The sequence below is a fragment of the Uloborus diversus genome, chromosome 4, assembly GCF_026930045.1.
Source record: "Uloborus diversus isolate 005 chromosome 4, Udiv.v.3.1, whole genome shotgun sequence".
Taxonomy (NCBI): domain Eukaryota; kingdom Metazoa; phylum Arthropoda; class Arachnida; order Araneae; family Uloboridae; genus Uloborus; species Uloborus diversus.
This window is the reverse complement of record NC_072734.1, coordinates 108,447,131-108,470,074: the sequence shown is the minus strand read 5'-3', so window position 1 is coordinate 108,470,074 and position 22,944 is coordinate 108,447,131. Positions and strand designations below refer to the sequence as shown.

Below are 22,944 nucleotides of genomic sequence, written 5' to 3'. Positions count from 1 at the left end.
CGAACAGAAAGACCAATCAGGAGATTAAGTAAGGTGATGTACGGCAGCACATGCGCAGATGTGCAGGCAGACGTAATGGGGGGAGTGTCTGAGTAGTCTAAAGCATGTTGTCGGTGTAAGATCAGTATTTCTGGCAAAGAGATTGCACGCCGTATAGCAGTTAAAATCACACCAATTTGCTGCCTCAGCGAGAAATGGCGAATAATCAATCTGTTAGACGACATCTGGATGCTTTTACCCGAGGTCGAATCATTGGGAAGTTGGAGGAAGGCTGCAGTGTGATAAGTGTGGCTGCAGAGTTCGGAATTGCTCACAGCATCGTTTCACGACCTTTGGAGACAATTTCAAACTACAGGAACAGCTATCCGGGGGTTCAGTAGTGGTCTTCCACGAGGAACCACACCCTCAGATGACCGGTATATTGTCTTACAGACCAGAAGAAACAGGCGGCAGACAGCGGGAGAAATCGCTAGACACACGACACAGGCGACTGGACGACCGATATCGCGTTTTACCGTGGCCAGAAGACTGCACGGTGGTGGTCTGTTTGCACGACGCCCTATACGGTGTGTACCTCAAACGCCTGTCCATCGGAGAAGGCGTTCTCTGTGGTGCCGTTAACACCGGAATTGGAGAGACAATGAATGGGGACGAGTACTCTTTACAGATGAGAGCAGATTCAGTCTGAGTAGCGATTCTCATCGCATACTCATCTGGAGACAGCGGAGAAGCCGCAATCATCCCTCGAACATCATTTAAAGGGACAGGTATGGAGGTCGCGGTGTTCTCGTTTGGAAGGTATCATGCTTAGTAGTCGTACAGACATTCACATCTTCGACGCAGGTTCAGTCAACGGGACCCGTTATTGTAATGAGATTCTTCTTCCATATGTGCGTCTTTTTAGAGGCGCTATGGGTCCGCAGTTCCCTTTCATGGACAAACAATGCACTATGTCATCGCACCGTAGCTGCCGAACAGCTCTTAGAGAGTGAGGATATTGAACGTATGGATTGGCCGGCACGATCTCCGGATCTCAATCCCATCGAGCATATATGGAATTTTCTAGGCAGACGCTTGGCAGCTCGTACCTTACCACCAGTAACGATTCGGGAGCTTCGATTGGCACTGTAAGAGGAATGGGCAGCAATGCCTCAACAACTCATTGACACCCTCATTCTCAGCATGGGCAGACGCTGTGAAACCTGCCTAGCAGTCGGGGGAGATCAATATCCCCTACTAAAGACCGGATGTTTCTTGCTGGACACCCATCACAGGGATGTTTCGGCCTTCAGTCGCATTGCGCTCCATGCTACTTTTTCAATAAAGCTTATTTTTATCCCTCTGATTTCTCTTTTAGTAAGTGTTGCTTACATTACACATGTCCTTACGTATTGGGGATCTTACGGTATTAAATGTGTTGATTTGGAAAGCTTTTGTACAAAGTTATATTGAAAAAACCGTCTCGTCCTTAATTTTTTGCACACCAGTGTAGTTTAACACTAATAAAGGGATTCTGAGTAACGTATCTTTTGTCATTAATAAAGGTTCTTGAACCCAGAAACCAGTGTATGAAAATTATTTTGCTTGCTCGTACGTCATCAGGGGTGCCACCCCCCCTCGAAGCCAATGGCACAAATATTCCCTTCCCCCATTTTTCTCAGCCCTCTTTCCGTTTTTTTTATTTTCAATTATAATGATAACTAATATTTCAGTACAAAAATTCTGTGCTACGCCAATGACATACACAAGTCACAGACACACAAACTAAATAAAAAAATGGAAGAAAATATAAATAGAATAAAATAAAATTAACAGCTTAAATTAAAAAATAAGTCAATAAATAAACTTCAATAAATTAAATTTTAAAAAATTAAAAATCCCCCCAAAAAATTTAGATGGTGCAACTTGCGCCATAATCCCCACCTGTGGGCACCCCTGTGCGCCATAACATTTTTTCTACTGCATTCATTTTCCCCGCGAAAGCAAACATTGTATTTTAAAAGAACATTATTGATTCCCGGTAGCATTCGATAAATTTATAACTTGGGCTTCGCGAATTGCGACAATTCAAATTTGTAAATGGGATCAACAATTCGCGGTTTTCTGAGCGTATGCGTGATTGACCATTTTACGTGGTTTCTTTCCATAAAACACCTCAACACGCCGCTTACTTTCTTAATTCAGTGTTATAAGAAGCAATGATTTATTTTGGTACTACTTATATAACTAGTAGATTTATTATTATTGAGCAATCACGATTGCTTATTGCTTTCATTTGACTGTTTTGATGTGCTATGATTTTATTTTCCTACCAGCACCCTCTGCAGCACCACCGCCGACCGGCCGCCATGATGCTCCTCTGACGAGCAAAGTCTCCCCGGTTGCGTCAATATCCTACACTTACACGCATACATACACGCATCTACACACATACACATACATACACCTACACGCATCTACACACATACACATACATACACCTACACACACATACACAAACACATAACACACATACAGACACCTACACATACACACACACCTATACACAACTACCTACACACTCATGCTTTCACACAGACACAAACACATATGCCTACACACATACACATTCCCCCACACACATACACATTTCCTCGCCCCCCTACACAAGCACTCATACACACAACTAACTACCCACACACTCATACCTGCACGCAGACACAAACACACATGCCTAAACACATACACATACCTCCTACACACAAACACACATACCCCCCACACACACACACGCCTACATACACACACACACACACTTGATTGCGAAAAACATAATTTGAATTCAAGATGTCAAAATTGAAATTAACTTTCCTTTTATTATTATTATTTTAGATTGCTCTAAAAAAGAAGGCAAAGAAGGATATCATTTAGCATCACTTCAGACGGATCCTTGTGTAACGTGCTCTTGTGAGGTAAATTTCTACTGCTTATTTTGTAAAACGTGAAAATGTTTTTGTTGTTTCACTCAGATGAGGGTAAAGGAAGAAGAAAAAGTATCCTTTTCAAACTCTTCTATCCATCATCCAACTGTGACTTTTTAACTATATTAGGTTTAATTAATTGTGTGTCTAATTTTCTTTCTGCTGATGTTCTGTTAATTTTATATTTTTCTTTGATGTATTCAGTTCTCAATAATGGTGCTCTTGCTTGGGGCCAAACAACTAAAAATAATCTAATTAGAATAAATATTTTATTAAAAAGATTTCACAGAATAATTAATAGAGATAATATTGTGGGTAACAGTAATAGAAGCTTTTTAAAGACCGTGGAGCAAATTTATAAATATAATGTAGTTATTTTTATGCCTGATTTGGTAATAAATGGTTGGAATTTGGAAATAGTAACAATCTGTGAAAATGTGAAATGCCTATTTATAAAAAATATTCTTACCCTGATTGAAATGAAATGAATTGAATGTAATTGAATTGAATATGGTGTGGTCAGAAAATGTGTAGCCAAATTTTGAAGAATTAGAAGGGACAATAACAAGGCAAGAATAAAACAGAAACATGTGGTCGCAAACGCAGTGATGACGTGCTACGTGCAACTGACAGATATGAAACAGCAGACTTGCAACTCCCCCCCCCCCCAGATAAGGTCAGAAACCCTGTAAAATTATTCCCTCTCTAAAAATGCCAATGGGCCACTCTGCGCCATGAACCTCCACGTGGGCTCTCTACGAAACTAGTCACAGCTTTATTACAAGTGATGTGCCGTATATCCGTATCGGCGGATATCCGCGGGAAAATAAAGATCCGTTTTACCTTAACGTGTTACCTTACTTCTGTTTAAATGTATCAATTACAGTCTAAAATTTTATTGCATATTTGAAATTCTACACATGGGTAACTATAAAATATACTGCTAAATTTCATTTAGATTTTATTTCTCTTAAAATGTATGAGGTAGAAATTTAACAATTTTAGCAGTTAATTAGTCAATTTTTCAATAATGTAAGAAGTGAGAAAAGTATTCAGATATACGAAATCAGATTACTCTTAACAGTTTTATTGCTGCTCCGCGTTTATTATATGCTTGCTCTCATTCGTTATTCGAGATTAACTCCGATTTTAATTTAAAAAATTTAAATCATTTGCAATATTTTGCGGAATAACAAGACAAATCTTCCGTTTTATCTTACATTAAAGAGGAAAAAACTAGTTAGGGTTTTTTTCTGCATTCTGACGATACTTTTTTTTTTTTTTTCAGGGAAACGGCACTGTGTGCTCCAAAAAGGCTTGCCCTGTTTTACCTTGCGAGTCACATAAATATATTTATAAAAAAGGAATGTGCTGTCCAGTTTGTACAGGTAAGCTTTAAATTTAAAAGTCTGCTTCTATTCCTTTCTTTCCTCCTCTCGTTTTTTGTTTTAATTGTTCTATTGCAATTGTCAAATTTTTGTATTGGCTTGGCAATGCAAGGGGCTTGATATTTCTTTGTTTTTAAAAAAACGCAGTTAAAATGTTTTGACTTTTTTAGTGACAACTAATGAAATGTTTCTTAGAAAGCTGTAACTACTTTTAGACTGAATGAGTATTTTAAAGTACTCATGTAATGGACTGACAGAATTGTAAACTATAATGGACTGAATGAGTATTTCATTTTTTAAATTTTTTAATTACCAAACAGTTGGCCAAAAATTTAGTGGTATATACTATTTTCAAGGAAAATAATGGCAAAATATTTTCCTTTAACTAAAAACTGAAGTTTAGAATAATTTTAAAATTCACCATCATATTCTGCATAAAGCTTAAACGCACTATATAGCAAGAATAATATTCTTTGTATTTTTTGGTCTTATAAGATTTTTTCTTGTCGATCTAGAGATTAGAACATGCTAAGAAACTTTTACTTAACATTGAGCAGAGTTAGATAATCCGGAAAAAATATTTTCTTCATTACAGTTACAGTACAATTCAAACTCGCATAGTATAAGTTACAAACCCTTAAATATAATTGGTGTATGCGTATTAGTTTCATTATAACGAGCTTTTCGGTGAAATATGATACTCGTCCCGCACTTTCCAATCGTGTTTACATGTGCCCCAAGCTTGTTCACATGTGTCCCCTATTGAGGCACATGAGAACAATTGAAGACATTTTTAAAACATTCCATAAAGTAAAGAAATAATTTTTTTAAAAATCCGAAAAAAATCCATGACAAAAAGAAAAAAGGCTATTCAATCATGGGTACTTTTTTCTGTGAGAAATTGATAATATTTTATGAGAAATTAAGAAATGAAAAAAATTGTTTACATGTGCCATCTTTTCCCCTATCCTGTGACTGTAAACTACGGTATAGTCCATGAACACTCACAAGACACGATTGCGTAAAAATGAACAATATTTTCTTGATCTTTTACAACTTTGAGAAATGACATTTCATTGGAACGCTTTCCCAGAAACGTAAAGAAAAAACAAAAAAACAAACAAATAGAAGAAAAGCACTGAGGAAAAACTTTTAAGTATCATAGAAAATTCTTTTTGATGTATTTCCACATATGGATGTCTAAATTTCCTAATCGATTAACTCCACTTTTTAAAAAAATCTTCATTTCTGCTTTATTAGTGCTTTATCAATACTTAGCATGTGAATTTATATTAAAGCTTTGATTCAGTACATTTCTGATCATGTGATGGCAGAAAATGTAACACGAGGGCCTATTTACTCCAATGGATAACACTATCTTCTTCATAACTATTCTTTACTTTTTGTTTTATGGAGTTAGTCGATTTAGCAAGTGAGGCATTCATACATTGAAAAATAAAAATTTACACTAAGATTATCAGGTGGAAAGTGTGGGTCTTTCTGTCTGTTTATGTGAGCAGACAAATGTGCTTCTCACCCAAAGTACACCTCGTTGTGATGTTCTCTGTTTAGACTTCAACAATTTTTACTTCAATGTTAAACAGTAAAACAAACGATCCCTTGGATCCGTCCTTCCTTTTGAGAAATTAGAACGTCCTGCATACTTTAAATTTGTCGCGTTTAAAAACAAATGTATAGCATTTACTCTCCCTTTCGAATCCAAGTTTTGGTTTTGAAGGGGTTCGTATTGAAATATGAGCGCAGAAATCCGAAATGCGTTGTAATTGCAATATTAGGGCACAGTTATGGGTTCTGGGGCTTTCCACTAGTAATTTATCAATCTAAATTCCACAAAACGCACGCTTGGTAGCCTGCGTGCCTTTCAGTCGGAATTACAAAATAATTAACCAAAAATGTTTATATTTGGTACAAAGTGTACTATGGAAAAGAGTATCTAATATACAAAATTTCAAGTTTTTAAGCAAAAAATTAAGAGAGTTATAACACATCCAATATTCCGAACTTATACTTTTAAAATTAATGTTTCAGGTAAAAAAACGATGAAATATCAAACAAACTTCATTGTAAAATGTTCTTCAAACAAAAATAAAACATAATATAAGCGTTGATTAATAAAAAATCATATTTTTTTTTAAAAAATCATAAAAAAAACCTCGCTTTTGCGAAGAAAATCCATGATTGGAAAAATGAGCCACTCTCTATCTCCCAATCTCTTTATGTTAATGTTAAATGAATCCCTATACGAATAATAATGAATACCAAAGCAAAAAATCCCTTCACAGATAATAATAAGCAGAATGTAAAGAGTCAACTACAAAAAAAAAAAAAAAAAGTAATTGAATCAGTTATTAAACAACTAAAAAGTCGCAACTCAAGGTATGACTGGTGGATATTGCTTCTACATTTGAACGAAGCCATTGCCTGTTTGGTGATATTTTGATAGTTGAAATTGTAACCCTAACTTCAGTGGAATAATCTTAAACGCCAGTGGATAGCGTTCATCGTTGACCATTCTTTCTTCATTCCCCTGAAATGACAGTATTAGTATCAGTAAAACAGTTAAGTTGCCGGATCGAGTTCAGCCTTGTCACAATAAAGCTTTTCCCCGCATGTTAAACATTACCAAAATATATTATCAAATTATCATGCCGTGGCGCGAATTTCATTGTTGAAACACGCGGGTTACTCGATCATCGGCAATTATTTATATGAGGATTCGCAGCTGTTTAAAGTTTCTGTTCGGTGTACCGGACGCCAAGTCTGAAGGGGTTAAAGAGAGGTCAGACACCTTTGGAATTACCTTCAAAGTGATGCTTGTATTAATGATTTTGCTCATATTTAAATGTTTATCGAACGGGAATGTGCATATTGAACTTGATTAAATGCATTTCCTAAATATGAACCGGTACATGTATTTCTTGAACCCGCATGAATGCGTTTCTTAAGCAAAGCGCAAATATATAATACGGTGCATAAAAAATGACATCCTCTGAAAGTAAGCCCTGCCCTATCGTATATTTTGCAAGAATATCAATATAAGACGGTCTTATTTTCGGCGAAACACATCATGTTATTCTTTTACATAAATAACGAATGTTTTAATTGATTTTTTTCATGTTTGTTGTTCTGTCTCGTACTTTTCAAATAACTCTTCTGTCTAGGAAAGTAATAGCTTTTTTTTTTTAATTATCAATCCGTTTTACGAAGGTCTTCGAAAAATATTCAACATGGATGGCCGATGTCTGTTGGGCTTGCAGATCTACAAGAATGGTGATTTCTTCCAACAGGATGAATGTACCACCTGTCAGTGCAATGTGAGTAAGGATTTCTTTCCTTTTTTCTTCTTATTTTCTTTTTGTGATCCTTGTAACTTTGACTTGCCTTTTGAAAAATCACTTTCTGACCCCCCCCACCCCCCTACTCCGCTTTGTTTTCTGTTTCGTTTTTTCTTCATTCTTCCTTTCTTTTTCCTATTTCTCTCTCTCTCTTTCTTTTCTCTCCCCCCCCCCCCCCCCCCATCTATTGAGACTCCCTTGCCTGATGTGCACCAAATTTTGTTTGGATAATTATTGCTAGAACAAATTTTTCAAAATTGATTTTTTGTAACAGTTTAAAGAAATTGACATCTAAAGCAGGTACAAAAGTAAGGTTTTCGTGTGTTTGTGTGGGGCAGCACTTTTCGAGAAAACGGTAAGGAAATGAAATTTGGGACACAGATGTGGTTTTTGTCGACAACTTGCACCTTAGATTTTTTTTAATAAATTAATTTTTAAAAATATTTAACAATAACTAGGATAGCTTTAAAAAAAAAAGAAAAAGAAAAAAACTTTTTCTGTTGTTGGTTGGTGGGACAAGCTTTTTAACATTGATGTGTAATAGTAGTACTAGCTGCGTCTCCCGGCTTTGCACAGCCTACCTCGTAAATAAAAGTTATATCAAGCGATGCGTCTTAAACAATCAGGCTTGAACAAAAAAAAAAAAAAGTCAGTAAAATTTTTTGGCAGATTGCGGGAAAGTAACCAAAAAGGAAACATTTTAAATTCTCCGATTACAGGTAAAGCCTCGAAACAAAATCCAAAATTTCGTTTCTTCATATTCGAGAAAAAAATTGCACCACACCTTTCTTCTCAATGATTTTCTTCACGGTACAAATTTTAATAAAAGCATTGTTGTGGAAAGTTGAGATGAAGCACCGAATAATAATATGAATGAAGGAAAGCCTTCGATAAATAGGGATTTTATGTCAAAATCTAATAGCCATAATTAATAGTTTTTAATTGATATCTCCGCTAATTATTATCGGAGGATTATGTTTAATAGCCAAACATAAAGACGGGAAATACACAAATCTATTGACGGTTCGATTGTCAGTTCATTGGCGTTCAGGAGAAGTAACTCGGACATGGATGAATACTGTTTGACCACGGATTGTATGGAAAGACCCACATCCTTTTTACAATCGGAAATGGACGAATCTATTATTTTTTAGCGATGCCAGCTTTTGCAGAAGCAGAGTCTCATTCAAATGAGCGGAGTACCAGCATCAAATTTTTACTTTTCCCCTCATTCAGATGGAATCGCCTTATCTGGACGTTTGAAAATTCCATACAATCCGTGGTTCGACAGTACATAGATATTTACGTCTTATATAATTAAAAACCGAGCGTATGTATCTATGTATGTATCTATGCATGCATGTATCTATGTCCAAGTTTTTTTTTTTTTTGACTTATCTCGGGCATGTTTAGCAATGCTAAACAACCCCCATGAATCCAAATATCTGCAAAAAATCCAAGAACAGCAATGGGTCACTAAGGACCTCATCCTTCGTAAAACCCAAACAAGATAGAATGTGCTCAGGTGAAACCTCTCCAGCAGAGCACCAGTGACACTCCGGAAAAGTCTTGATATTCCCAGAGAATCTAAGAGCTTTTGTGTGGCCACTCAGGAATCTCGAATATGTTGTCTGGAGGAGTCTACCCTTGAGTCTAAAGGACTCACCAGGACGTTTTGCAAAATACCAGGCGTGTCTGGGAGGTGTTTTAAATTGGCGATTGAGCTCCATTTTTGAAATTGTGGAGATCTCACTGAAAGTAAGATCTCCACAAGGGCTCACACCCTCCGCAGCAGCAGATCTAGCCAAAAAGTCAGCCCTTTCGTTACCCTCAACTCCAACGTGGGAAGGGATCCATTGAAAGTGAATTGTATGTCCTAATGAAAGAGTATGTAGTAGACTCAGAATGTCCAGGCTGGTCTTGTCGCCCACATTACTCCAATTAGCGAGGTGCTGAATTGAGGCACGACTGTCAGTCAAAATCCAGATTTCCTGGAAACACTCCTCCCGCTGAACAGCACACTGTAGACCCTTCCTGATAGCAATCAGTTCTGATCTAAATACTGAACAGAAATTCGGGTTTCTGATTTTAAATTCCAAGGCCCCAGAGGGAGTAGGAATGAATACTCCACTGCCCGAAACGCCATCTTCTCCCCGGCTTCCATCTGTATAGATTTTCAAGGAGAAATGTGGTATATTATGTATAGTTTCCAGGGCCATTTGTTTAACTAGGTCCGGTGGATCTGAACTCTTGATCACACTAGTCAGGAGCTCGTCATGGAAATAAATTCCCTCAAGCTCCAAACCATCTCCTGCGTAACCCAGGAAATGTGTTTCCACATCGGAGGGAGGTAAGTTCAATGACCTTGCATAGGAGAAGGGGCTATGTTTCTTCAAACGAGTATTATCATTCCATGCAAGAAGGTAGGCTGAAGTCCGGTGTTGTTCTCTATAACTATATAATTTGCTAAAATACCTTGTAAGGCCACACTGTCTTCTTTTTGCAAGGGCAGGCAAGTTGCTCTCAAAGAGATGTCCAAGTTACTTCTCTCGAACGACAGTGAACTGACGATCGAACCTGGTATCGATGGATTCGTAATCTTCCCGTCTTTTTGTTTGGCTTTTTAACATAATCCTCTGACCGTAATTAGCGGAGATATCAGTTGAAAACTATTAATTATGACAGATTTCGACATAAAAGTCTTATTTTTCAAAGGCTTTCCTCCATTTAAATTATTATTCAGTGTTTCATCTCAACTTTCCGTAACAATGCTTTTATTAAAACTTGTAGCGTGAAGAAAATCATTGAGAAGAAAGATCTGTTGCCATTTTTTTTCTCGAATATGAACAGATAAATTTCTGGCTTTTGTTTTAAAGGCTTTTCCTGTAATCGGGGGATTTAAAATGTTTACTTTTTGGTTATTTTTCCGCAATCTACTACAAAATGTTGCTTTTTTTTTTTTTTTTTGTTCAAGCCTGATTGTTGAACACGCGTCACTTGACGTAACTTTTATTTTAGAAGCAGACCGTGCAAAGCCGGGCGAAGCAGCTAGTAGGTACATAATACGCTCAGTTTTTAATTATATTTGATTATTATAACTCGATGCTTTTTAATCGTTGCCAAAAGCAAACATGAAACATAATTAATTATGACGTTTTTAAGAAGAAAATAAATATTAATTTCAAGGCTGAACACAAGCAAAAACAGATTTGTAGTTTTGGGGGGTTTGAAACTTTTAAATCAATACATGTTTTCTGGGCTTTTTCTTTCTTTAAATTTAGTTTGTGTGGTTCATTTCATTTGCTCTATTTTAATGGGATATTTTAAATGCTTTTTTAATACTTTTATTTAGTTTTTAGAAACTTTGTTACTTTTTTTTACTTTAAAATTATATGAAATAAATTAATAAGTTTTTTTTTTAAAGCAAACATAGGTCTTCTTTTAATCCTTGCTTGTAAAAAAATTCAGGATATGTCTAATCATGCTCGAGCCGTAACCCAAACAAGTCGAGAAAAAAAAAAAGAGTCTGGGAAAAAGTGTTTGAAGGAGCCGAAAAAATACATGACATTCACCATATACAAAATCCTTTAACTGCGAAAAACTATATAGAAAAAGTTGAAAATATTTATCCATTTTCAACGTAAATAATTCCCAACGTATATCTTTCTTCGAGAAAGGATAAAAAGCCTTCTAAAAATAATAATCTTTATGAGTTCCATTTTTCCCTCATTGGCCTCTTCTGTGTATAAAACTTTGACTGGCGTTGACAAATACCAGATCTCTGAGAGGTAGCCGGAGCAGATGGCATGTATGTGGATATATATATATACATATGGATATGTATTAAGCTCTTGCTGACAAGTAGCACTCCGTGCGTGGTTTATATAACAAAGAAATGGTTTTGAAAAATCAGTTCTCGTGAGAGTGAAGTAGATATGATTTATTATGTTTCTCTCGTGTATTTTTTTAATTGGAATTTTCTCATAGTTTTGAAAATATTATGGGAAGCGTTAATTTTACTTTCTTCATTCAACTTTTTCAACTTTTTTGCACAGAGCACTCTTAGTCAAATTACCGTACTTTCCTACAAATTCACTGAAAACTGCAACTTATTAGTACAACTTACAAAATATTTTCGTTTTTGCAAATAGCCCACCACAATTATTATTATTATTATCATTATTATTATCATTATTGCTTTTTTTTATCAGTTACTCTTTTATCGTTGTTACTATCATTATAATTATTATTATTAGCATCACTATCACAAAAACTATCATTGCTTTTATGTTTATCATTATCAATATTTCTGTCATCATCATCGTAGTTATTACTATTATTATTGTACAAAAATTCCCAATTTCGTGATTATTATAATTATCCTTATTTCTATTATTATTATTGTTGTTATTATTATTCAAAATGAATTTATTGATTGATTGATCGTCTTTTAAAATTCTGAAAATTTTAATCAAAAGTTTTTTCAACAGAAATTTCAGCTTTTGACTGAACTAATTATGATGTGATATGAAGATCCTCGAAGCAAAAGCGGCTAGAGTTTTTCATTAAGCAATAAAATTCAGACAATATTAGCATTTTTTTTTCAATAAGAAACTTTTGAGGTGCAGACTTTAGAACTACAAATATGACTCACTTTTAAAAAATGCAATGAAAGTAGATCCCGGGGTTAAGAGTATCGGGTAGATGTTTAATATCGTTTTTATTTTATACAGTGAAAAATGCCTAAACAACAAAAAAAAAACGAATATCTTTTCTATTAATTTTAATATTTTGATTACTGTATTTTCTATTTCTGCTCCATGGCAAAAAAAAAAAAAAAAAAAGAATCGAAACTTTTTAATGCTTTTTTTTTTCACTTCATATTCAAATGTTCAACATACTACTGAAGTTTTTCAGAGCATAATTTATAGCTTTAATCTCGTTTTGGAAGATACGTCCCATTTTCCTCTAAGATTTTGATTTATGTGCTGCATGCTAGGGTCAAGACAACTCGTCCTATAAACAACGTTTTTTTGTATTTGATCCATAGAGTTTGTTACTAAATTGCTAAAACCATTACAAGGGTTATAATTAATTATATGATTGCTAGCTTTGAAAAAAAAAGTTTTGTTGAAATGTACACTTTATTTCAGTTCTATTACTGGTGCAACTCTCAATGCAGAGGGTAGCAGGGGTGCCCACAGGGGGGATCATAGTGCAAGTTGAGCCATCTAATTTTTTTTTTTTTTTTGGAGGGGGGGGGATAATTTTTTTTTTCATTTGCTTATTTTAATTTATTTATTGATTTATTTTTAATTTTAAACATTTATTTTATTTTATTTTGTTTATATTTTATTTCATTTATTTATTTAGTTTGTGTATGTGTGTGTTTCATCGGCGTAGCACAGAACTTTTCTAATAAAATAATAATTAAAACTAAATAAATAAATAAACAAGTAAATAAATAAAAAATGTTTGAAAAAAAATAATAATATGAAAGAGAGCTAAAAATAAAAAAGAGAAAGGTTTAGAAAATAGGGGGAGGGGGATTTACGCCATTGAACTTGGGTGGGATGGGCACCCTGGAGGGCAAGACCAAAAACTTGCCATGGTGCACAATGAATATGTTAAGATGACAGCAATCAACCACAGAGCAAATGTCCTGTCTTAGAAACAAAAAAATTAATTGGGAAAACGTTAATGCTTTTCCATTCGGCAAATGCTGGTGACTCATAGCTTAATGGCTATCATAAATGTACCACACGCACTCTGCAAGGACCGAAAGCTGTAGCAGAGACCCCTCCAGAGATTTATATTTTGTCGGTGTGTAGATACAAAATGGTTGATTTAAATGCTGAGTACTCGAGCGTCCATCTTGTACTCAGAGGCACAGCAAACAGTAGAAGTGATCAAAATGAAGCGAAAGATAAATATACTGGTAAATTTAAATTGAAATGAAAAAGAAATAAAACTATCTTTTTACTAGCTGAGATTTTAACCTTATCGTGTGAGAGGAAACGCGCTGAATATGATATTTTTCTCTTAATTTTGATTTCTAAGTATAAGGTGGAAAATTATTTTAAGTGTCGTTTGACAACTTTCAATGATGCATTTAATTGAAATTGCCTCAGATATAAATCTTGAAAGCCAAAAATCTCGTTCTTGTTCTTAAATATTCTCTTTTCTCCGAAAGATAATATGTGATTAATTTTAGCAAATGACACTTAATAGTACGGTGTATTATAGGTCAGCCTTAGCATCAAAAGCTAAGCTGATTTGTTTAACACGTGGCCTTTGCTGAGGAATGACCCCCCCCCCCCCCTACGAACGCGCCTACGATGTTTTGTATGAAAAATTTCTGAAACTACTTGGGTGTCGGTAAAAAGCACCAAATCGGCCAGGAATAATGCACCTATAAGGCATAAACGTTACTTAATTTCATAAGCAATTATTATTTATTTATGTATTTATTTCTCATTTTGTTTGAACACAATGTGGATGGATAATACTGTCGATGGTTTAGGGGCCTTTGTGTGTGTGGGTATGTGTGCGCGCGCGCTGGTATGTTCACTTGTGTCTGTGTCTGTGTGCGCGCTGGCTTATGAGTTTGTGTCTATGTGTAAGCGAAGCTTGTGTGTGAGTTTGTGGCTGTGTGTAAGCGAGCGCTTGTGTGTGAGTTTGTATCTATGCGTATGCGACGCTTGTATGTAAGTTAGTGAATGTGTGTAAGCGAGCGCTTGTGTGTGAGTTTGTGTCTATGTGTAAGCGACGCTTGTGAGTGAGTTAGTGAATGTGTGTAAGCGAGCGCTTGAGTGTGAGTTTGTGTATGTGTGTAAGCGAGCACTTGTGTGTGTTCTTGGGTATCCTTGTGCATGTACGTGTTTGTGTGCACGCGTGTGTAAGTGTCAATTGAAAAAGTGCCAGTTGAGAAAGAAAAAAAACGCTCAATTCTATACATAGAAACATAAAGGCACTGTATCCGCAAATTATTCTTTCTTGATAAATAAAATGTAAAAAAATCGTAACAAAATTTCACATTTCTATTTCCGATATAAAACCCGAAAACGGATGGGAGCTCAAAAATGTCTGCCGCACACAGTAGTTCATCATTTCACGAGCTTTCTTCGCCACCATTAATCACGACATAAACGCGGGTGCTCTTGTTCGCAATTCTGTGTTTTCTTAATATGAATATTATGATGATGTAAGTGCAATGGGTCCTCCGCCTTTTTGCGTGTGAGTCAATACCGCCAAACCACAACCATGTTTTCCCCTTTCCGCTTCATTTGCATCGTGACTCATTGGCCACAAGTTGAAGCATCAGGTTAATTGTTCCACTGGCGGTTTGTTTCGGGCATTTTTAGACCCAGACAGAAGCTGTTAAACTAAAGCTCATAGGCTGTTTTTCAAAAATGAATACTGTTACTTACTGCTCTATTTCTGCACCATGTCCCAAAAATATTGGCAAATATTAAAAAGGACATTTCAAGCTAAAATACCTTTCATGAATTTTCAAAAATAATTCACATGCATTTTTTCGATTGAGTTTTTCGATTTTGTAGCAGAAATTATTAGAGAATTGTGTAGGAATTTTAAAAAAATAAATAAAATCGCCTTTCCCATAGTTGTAGACATTGTCTAACTTTACTTAGAAACACTTTTTTTTTTTGAACCAGACAGTTTTTACTTTAAGTTTTTTAAAGTGCATATCTTTTCTGACTCTAGTTTCTTTGGCATAATTGTTTGGCTAATTTACAAATAATAAATTAATATTTGCATGAATTCAACAAAACGCTTTAGGAAAACGTGGTTTTGAAACAAATGAAACTTTGTTCGAGATTTGCACTAATTTCTCGATGCAAAAAGCAATGGATTTCATTATTTTTCTAGGTTTAAATGGGCAAAATATGAACGTCTTCGGAAGCGTTCCGAATAAATTAGGAAATAGGAAGTATTTAAAAAAAAAATAAATAACAAATAAAATTTATAAATTTTTGGGGTAAAAAAAAGCGGTGCAATAGAATGTAACCTAAAAAATAAAAGTTTTATATTGAGAGAGTTTGTGCATAAAAACGGAAAATTAAAATTGATTCAACAAGAACATAAAATGAAGTTAGAATAAATGATAATTGACGACAAAAAAATCATTAAAAAATGATTTTTAAAAAATGGATCAACATTAAAATAAATAACGTAGAAGTTGTTTTGATCTTAATCCAATTTTATTTTTTCCAACTGAAATCAAGTTCCGTGAAAGTGCTGCATGTTGGCTTCTTTACTGTGCTAGTATTACTACAAGGAAAACTCTTTTACAGTACTGAGATTACATGTGAAGAACCACTTGAAACTATCGACTGATTGAATCAAGGTTGCCAAATAAACAATGCCAGCTCGTATCTGCTTAAGGGGTTTCAACAAATGATTCTCGCCTTGAGGGGGGAGGGTTTATGTAATCGTGATAAACCGTGAGAAGTTGGGGTGCCCATCTCCCCCAAGTTCAGTGGCACAAATTCTCCCCTCTCAACCTTTTTTTTTTTAATTTTTTTAGCTCTCTTTTTTATGTTATTTATTTATTTTTTAATCTTATTTACTTTTATTTATTATTATTATTTTATGAGAAAAGTTCTGTGCTACGCCAATGACATACAAACACACACACACACAAACTAAATAAATAAATGAAATAAAATATTGACAGAATGAATGAAATAAAACAAAACAAAATAATTTAAATAACAATCAATCAATAAATTTAAATAAATAAAAAAAATCACCCCCCCCCCAATTTTTTTAAGGCACAACTTGCGTCATAATCCCCCTCTGTGGGAACCCCTGTTGAGAAGGGGAACGAAGGGGGTGAAGGAGTTGTGACATCACATATTTGGGTTGAAACAAAAGCATTTTTTAGAATAAAATATATGTTAAATTCAAAAACTTGACATGCGATAAAATTAAAGGAGCGAGTAGAATGAAGTGTGACACTTTGTAACAAAGGGAGGGGGGGGGGGTAAATATGTGAAAAAAGTGCGAGATCATTTATGGACAGTCCCTTAAAAGGGATGCCCTGCTTACGCTGGAATCATTTCATTGCGCAGTTGCTGTTTTTTACGTTACTGTACAAAGTTTATTTGTATGGATTTTCGTTTATCCGGATTGCCTTTGATTACAATTGGTATTGGTATATAAACGAGGTTGTACAATACTTATTAATAATTTTAATCGAGAATGCCATCTTTGGCCAACATTAATGAAATACTAGAGACATAAAATATTTTAGTGACAAATAGCTAAGTTCGAGTACTATTTTAAATAATGCAAAAATCATGATTACTCCTAAAATTGAATTTTCCTTTTCTTCTTTCCTTCATTATTTTCAATTGTAGTTTAAATATTTTTATAACTTCGTATTTCATTTAAGGGTACTTAGAAATATTTCACGCTGACCAGTGGCGTCGCTACGGGCAGGGGGATCCACCCCGGGTCTCACCCGTCTGGGGGGTGACACCCAAAGTGAAATTGCAATTATTTTAAAAGTATAAAGCTAAAATGCATTTTTAAGACTACAAATTTGAAATTTTTCCCGGGGGGGGGGGTCAATACAAATTACCGCCCCGGGTGTCACCCATGCTAGGTACGCTACTGACACAGGTTTATGTACAGTAAAATGTCAGTTACTTGTTTGAGGTTATTAAACATATGATAGTAACTACATGCCATATACATCAGACAGCCCCCGCTCAGACCCAGACAGAGCCTCCAGCTCGGTTTTGTCAGACTGATGAGTTCTAATAAGGACGAAATTGCAGTCTCTGAATGTAGTAACAACCGAACTGTCTGGCATAGTGCGTGTAGTTCTGGCCTTAGCCATGGCTTAGGGACGGTAACTTACTCTTTTTCAATAAATAAATATTTAGCAGTTCGTTGACCTTTAAAAAAAGTGAGACGTAAATCAATACAAATCGAATGTATTTTAGTGATTTCATCAATAATTCTTTTGTTTTGATGGCCATAGGATTCTACTTTGTTCTGTGAACGAAAATCTTGTCCTCCTCTTGATTGCTACGCAGGACAGCAAGTGAAGGATCCGGAAGAATGCTGTCCTCGTTGCAGATCACCAGAAGAGAAAAAGGCAGTCTGCTCTTTTCAAGGAAAAATAGTAGAGGTACGTAATGAGTAAATATGCATACGATTTATCATACACTCTCACCAATTAACCATTATAAAGAGCCCAAAGTTACTCCTAAAGTTCTGATTTTAGCTAGGTTTCTTTTCTTTCCATTTATCGGTACGTCAGTTTTCTTCAAATCGAGAAACTTTTGAATATCATTTTTTCGTAAGTGATAGAGTTAGTTCAAAATATTTCTTTGAATTTACATTACATTATTTATGTATTTATATTACAAAATGGACATGATGATTTTATTTTTCTTTGAAAGAAGCTTCAAAATTTTACGGTAAGTAAATCAGCAGCCAAGAAATAATTTAGCAGATATTTTATTGGGCGTCGTCCATATTAAAACCCAAAAGATATTTGAATGGATTAATTTCATTATTTAATTCACAGATTTATGTGCTTGAAATTTTGTTTTATGTTAAGTTTTATATTAAATCAAAGAGAACCTCAAAGTCATGTTTTTAAAACTATACGATTTAATTTTTTGAGAGTCTAATTTGTAAGGTCCACAGTCGCAAATATTAATACTTAAAGACGTTAATAACAAACTTTTATTATTTGTTTAGTAAATATTTGAAAAATTGCTTTCTTTCGTTTCTTCTGATATTAATTTAAAAAGCTTGCGCCATAGCAGGTGCCAAATTGCTCGCCGATTCAGTACTTTTTATTGGCATTCAAGCAGTATCAGAAATCTTCCGTACCCAAAGAATTTCAGCATGACTTCCCCCACCCCCTAAAATGCTGGTCCCAATCCACCCCTAATTGTGTTGCTATTGCTAACAATAACTATTGAACTATGATATAAATGTATGAGTTTTCTCAAAAAGAAAGAGAGGAAGAGTAACTTGGGGAAAAGTCTGGGAAACAAGGACCTGAATTTCGTTTCATCGCTCTAAAGTCTAGCTTTCGTTTTTCTTCAGGATGGTCATCAATGGCGGATGGAGAAATGTACAGAATGTGTCTGCAAGGATGGACAGGTGCACTGTGCGGTGGAACCCTGTGAATCCCCACAGATCACGTGCCCCCGCGGGCAGACCCTCAAAGCCAAACCCGGAGACTGCTGTCCGTCTTGTGTCGAAGGTGAGAGAAAGAGTTTTAATTGGGACAAACAGTCATCCTAAATAATTTTGTTTCTTGGGTCAAAGACTTATACAGTGTCATCCCGAAGCATATAAAAAAAACCTTTACTTTGCTAGAGAGCATGTAAAAATTTGGAGACTGCTGATTGAATGCCACGTTAATAACGTCACTCATCTCCTTTATGCTTATTTCACGTGCTCTTATTGTTTTTTTCATTTCGAAACAGAATCTTTCAGACATTATTAGATGGAGGGGAGGGGCTAATAACATTAAAACGTGAAAAAAGAACTTCTTAGCAGCGAAGTTTGTTATTTTTCGTTGGATAAGAAAAAGAAATATTGCCGACATATTTGCGTTGCGTAGCCTATCAGGAGTCCTAAAACTATTAGCAGGTCTCTAGCAGAGTTAAGTTTGTTTGTAAGCCTTCCCAAAGGTTCGAAGAGAGGAACAAGTAGGAAAGAAAAATATCAAACCCGGACGTACTGTATAAAGTCGTAGCTCTAAAATCCGTTAGACCATAGTGGTTCCCAATCTGTGGACCCCCCCCCCCCAGTGTCAACCCCAGGGAAGCATAAAATAATTTATTTTAAGCAGGGGCAGACTGGGTCCCGCAAGAGGGCGCCAACCTTGGCTCCAAAGAGCGCTGAAAAAAGTGCAGAAAGTTTAAAAAAAAAAAGAAAAAAAGAAAAAACGATGGTACACACGTTTACACGAATTTAAAGAAAAGAAAAAAAGTCTTACGGGTTTGTAAGCGCAAAAAAAAAAAAAAAATAATAATAATAATAATAATAATAACAATAATAGTAAGGCAGTTTCACCAATAAAATAAGATAATTTTTTTTACAAAAATTTAAAAAATAAGAAAATTTGCAACAAAAATAAAAATAATAAAATAAATTAAAATTTTTTTTTTAAATAAATAAAAAAGGTGTTCAGGCCATGGGCGCCCATATACAAAATTGTAAGGGGAGCTCAGATATTTTAACCATGGTTCAGCAGGATATTTTCCCCATGGAAGCAGATTTCAGGACAGATTAGAGTCATTAAAATTTGACATTTTTAATTACTTATTCATTAATGCCTGGAGAACAAATGTTTCTACATTTTTGCAAAGAAAAAAATAATGAAAGCAAGGAAGATCTAATTTCTAAGGGGGGGGGGCTCGATCCCCCCCTTTGCCCCCCTGTATGGGCGCCCTTGGTTCAGACATGAGGGCGCATAGGCGGGAGGGTGGGCCAGTCCGCCCCTGATTTCAAGGAGACACGCAGCTGTTATCGTTTTTAACACACACATAATTGGTACCCTATATACGCGTAATGTTAAATTGCTGAAATTTATGTATCTTTTTTTCAAAAAGTTTAATAATAGAAACTTACAATTTTTTCAGTATTTTCAAGAGTCATGACTCTACCGAAGTAAAATTTTCAAGCAATTTTGTTTACTTCATCTTTTATTAAATTCTAATCAATAGTCACTTCTTAATTGAAAAAAAGACCGTTTTTTACGATAAAGACAGCTGAATAGGAAAAGTTCGAGTGCAAAAGCAAAAACTTCACTTGAGTATAATTATGAACATATGAATGCAATGTGGTAAAAACGGAGTAATATTAGTCCAGTCAATGAATGTTCAAAAGAGGGGTGTAGTGTGCATGGAATATGCGAGTGTTTTAGACTTCAGAATATAATTAGGGGTGGTTAGTAACATACTAAAAGTCCCCGCTCCTAGGGGGTGAGCTAAAGGTGGGAGGGAGGGGGAAGGCACTTTTGGGGAATTTTCGAGTAAATCTCGAACACGGTGAAAAAAAATTGTTTGAAACATAAATTCAAGCCCACTTAACTTCCCATAAAATTGTTTCTGCACATATTTGTCAAATTTTAATGGTTCTCGAGGTATAAGTTATTTAAAATCCATAATTTTCGGAGAAATCATATTTATCGTGCAGTTTTCGTCAAACATTTGCTCCTAGTGCCTTCCAGGATCGTTAATCATAAAAATTGTCGTTGAGGAAGTTGTATAGCTTGAAATTTTCTTCAATTTGATATGCTACTCTGCTACTTTTTCTTCAATCAGTCAAAAGTTTTTGAATTTATAACATGCACCCTTATGGCAAAAATGGGAAACTTGCCATACGCAAACATCAAACTGGCTCGCGAAGATCGCGCACTTTCTCTTTTCTCAATGACTTCGACAGTCCAGATTAGCAATAAAAAGTTGTTTATATAGTCTTGCTTTTCAAACGAATTTTCATTTCAGCTTGAACACGAGGCGATGGCGGGTGACCTTGAAGCGGAAACACAATTTTTATCATTTGTAGCATATAGAATCAGCCAGAAAGCGCCATGTAGTAAGAGATGATCCTATCAATTTCAAAATAACAACAAACATCCTAATACAAATGATACAAATTATCTTTCCGTTTCAAGGTCACCCACCATCTCTCCGTGGTCAAGCATTACCGAAAAATCAGATGAAGATTTAGAGAATTATATGCAGTATGAATTAGCTCCCAATTTCGATTCGAAATTAGCTCCAAATTCGAGTTTGGGGGGGGGGGGGGAAAGCTTCATTGAGTCCAAGGTACTTAACCAAAATGCCGTATTTGCGGACTGACATTTGGCCAGGAGACGACAGGCAAACGAACGCACATACCAACTCTCTGGTTTATTTTTATCGGCGATAAGTGTAGAATTATTATAACTTTTATTCAGTGATTTAAAGGCCCTGTTTTCAAAGCAAAATGTTGTTACTGGGACTTAAATAATTTTCACCTATCAGTAACCAATATCATAAATGTTATCTTTTCATTTTTAATTCTTGTCTTATGACCATTCGCCTTTTCGATAGTAATACTAATAAAAATTAGTGTATGTTGTCAAAAATGAATCAGCAATGATAATAATAATAATAGCTGCTGTTATTATTGCATCTAAACGCAGTACGTTTTGCTTTTCAGAAGATGGTATCTGTACAGTATTTGGAGACCCACATTATAAAACATTTGATAATAAAATGTTCAACTACCAAGGGTCGTGCAAATATGTCTTAAGCAAAGACTGTGTCAATAGAACTTTTTCAATAGAAGTGTTGAACGAAGCACGATATTCTAAATTGTTTTCCTGGACTAAGTCCATCACTATCAAGGTAAGTTAAATGTGGTTAGTAAAATTACTTTTATAAATTTCCATTTGAAGACTTGCCTCTTCAAAAGAGGGAATATAAAAAGAGGATACAGACATGCTTTTAGTTATATGGTTTAAATTGCTTTTAACTAGCTAGGTTAGCTGTTCCCAAAGTGGTCCTCCATTGACCATCTAAGGATCTATCTTCTTTTTTTCTTCTTGCTAAACCTAACTGATCTGAAATCAGATCAGATCTATGAGTTCATTCGCACTCAATCTCTTCAGCACCAGAACAGGTATATCCAGTCTATCCAGGTCTATTCAGGCCAGAACTGAAATGACTGTTTTTGATAGAATTCTATTAATTAATTTATCTGACAGGTGATAAGAATTCTGTTGTTTATGTTCATAACTGAATTCTCCTTTAGACTGACTTTTTACTAATTATTAATGCAATAGTTTTTTTACGAGGGCAAATCAAAAAGTCTTTGCGCCTATTTTTTATTCGCCAAAAACAGGTGCATGCAAGTATTTACAAATACAGGTAGCGTACTACGTACCTTACATTATTTCTGCACATAGTCAACATACTGGTTCAGACATTTGTCCTATCGCAGCACTCCATTACAGATCCCCCTGTCGTAGAATTCATTCGACTGCCTGTGGAATCACCGTCAGACCGCGTTCTTGGTTTCTGTCCCGCCAGAAACTTCTTCAATGGACCGAAATCGTAAAAATCACTAAGGGGAAGGTCTGGACTGCAGGTGCATTTCCCTGTGAATTGCTATGGGCTTTTGTCCCTTGCTCGAAACAAAATGAATAACACTTCCCTGTTCATAAGCTGTGGACCGTCTAAAGAACAACCG

General features: G+C 35.3%; 1 protein-coding gene across 1 annotated transcript in view; it reads left to right on the top strand.

Annotated features, from left to right (window-relative positions):
- LOC129220755 (BMP-binding endothelial regulator protein-like) overlaps nt 1–22,944 on the top strand; it is a 92,712-nt gene that overhangs the window by 51,024 nt on the left and 18,744 nt on the right. Inside the window, exons 6-11 of the mRNA XM_054855184.1 lie at nt 2,872–2,951; nt 4,249–4,348; nt 7,577–7,683; nt 17,717–17,866; nt 18,799–18,958; nt 21,913–22,100. Of these exons, the coding sequence (XP_054711159.1) occupies nt 2,872–2,951; nt 4,249–4,348; nt 7,577–7,683; nt 17,717–17,866; nt 18,799–18,958; nt 21,913–22,100 (785 nt within the window). The remainder of the gene's footprint in view (nt 1–2,871; nt 2,952–4,248; nt 4,349–7,576; nt 7,684–17,716; nt 17,867–18,798; nt 18,959–21,912; nt 22,101–22,944) is intronic.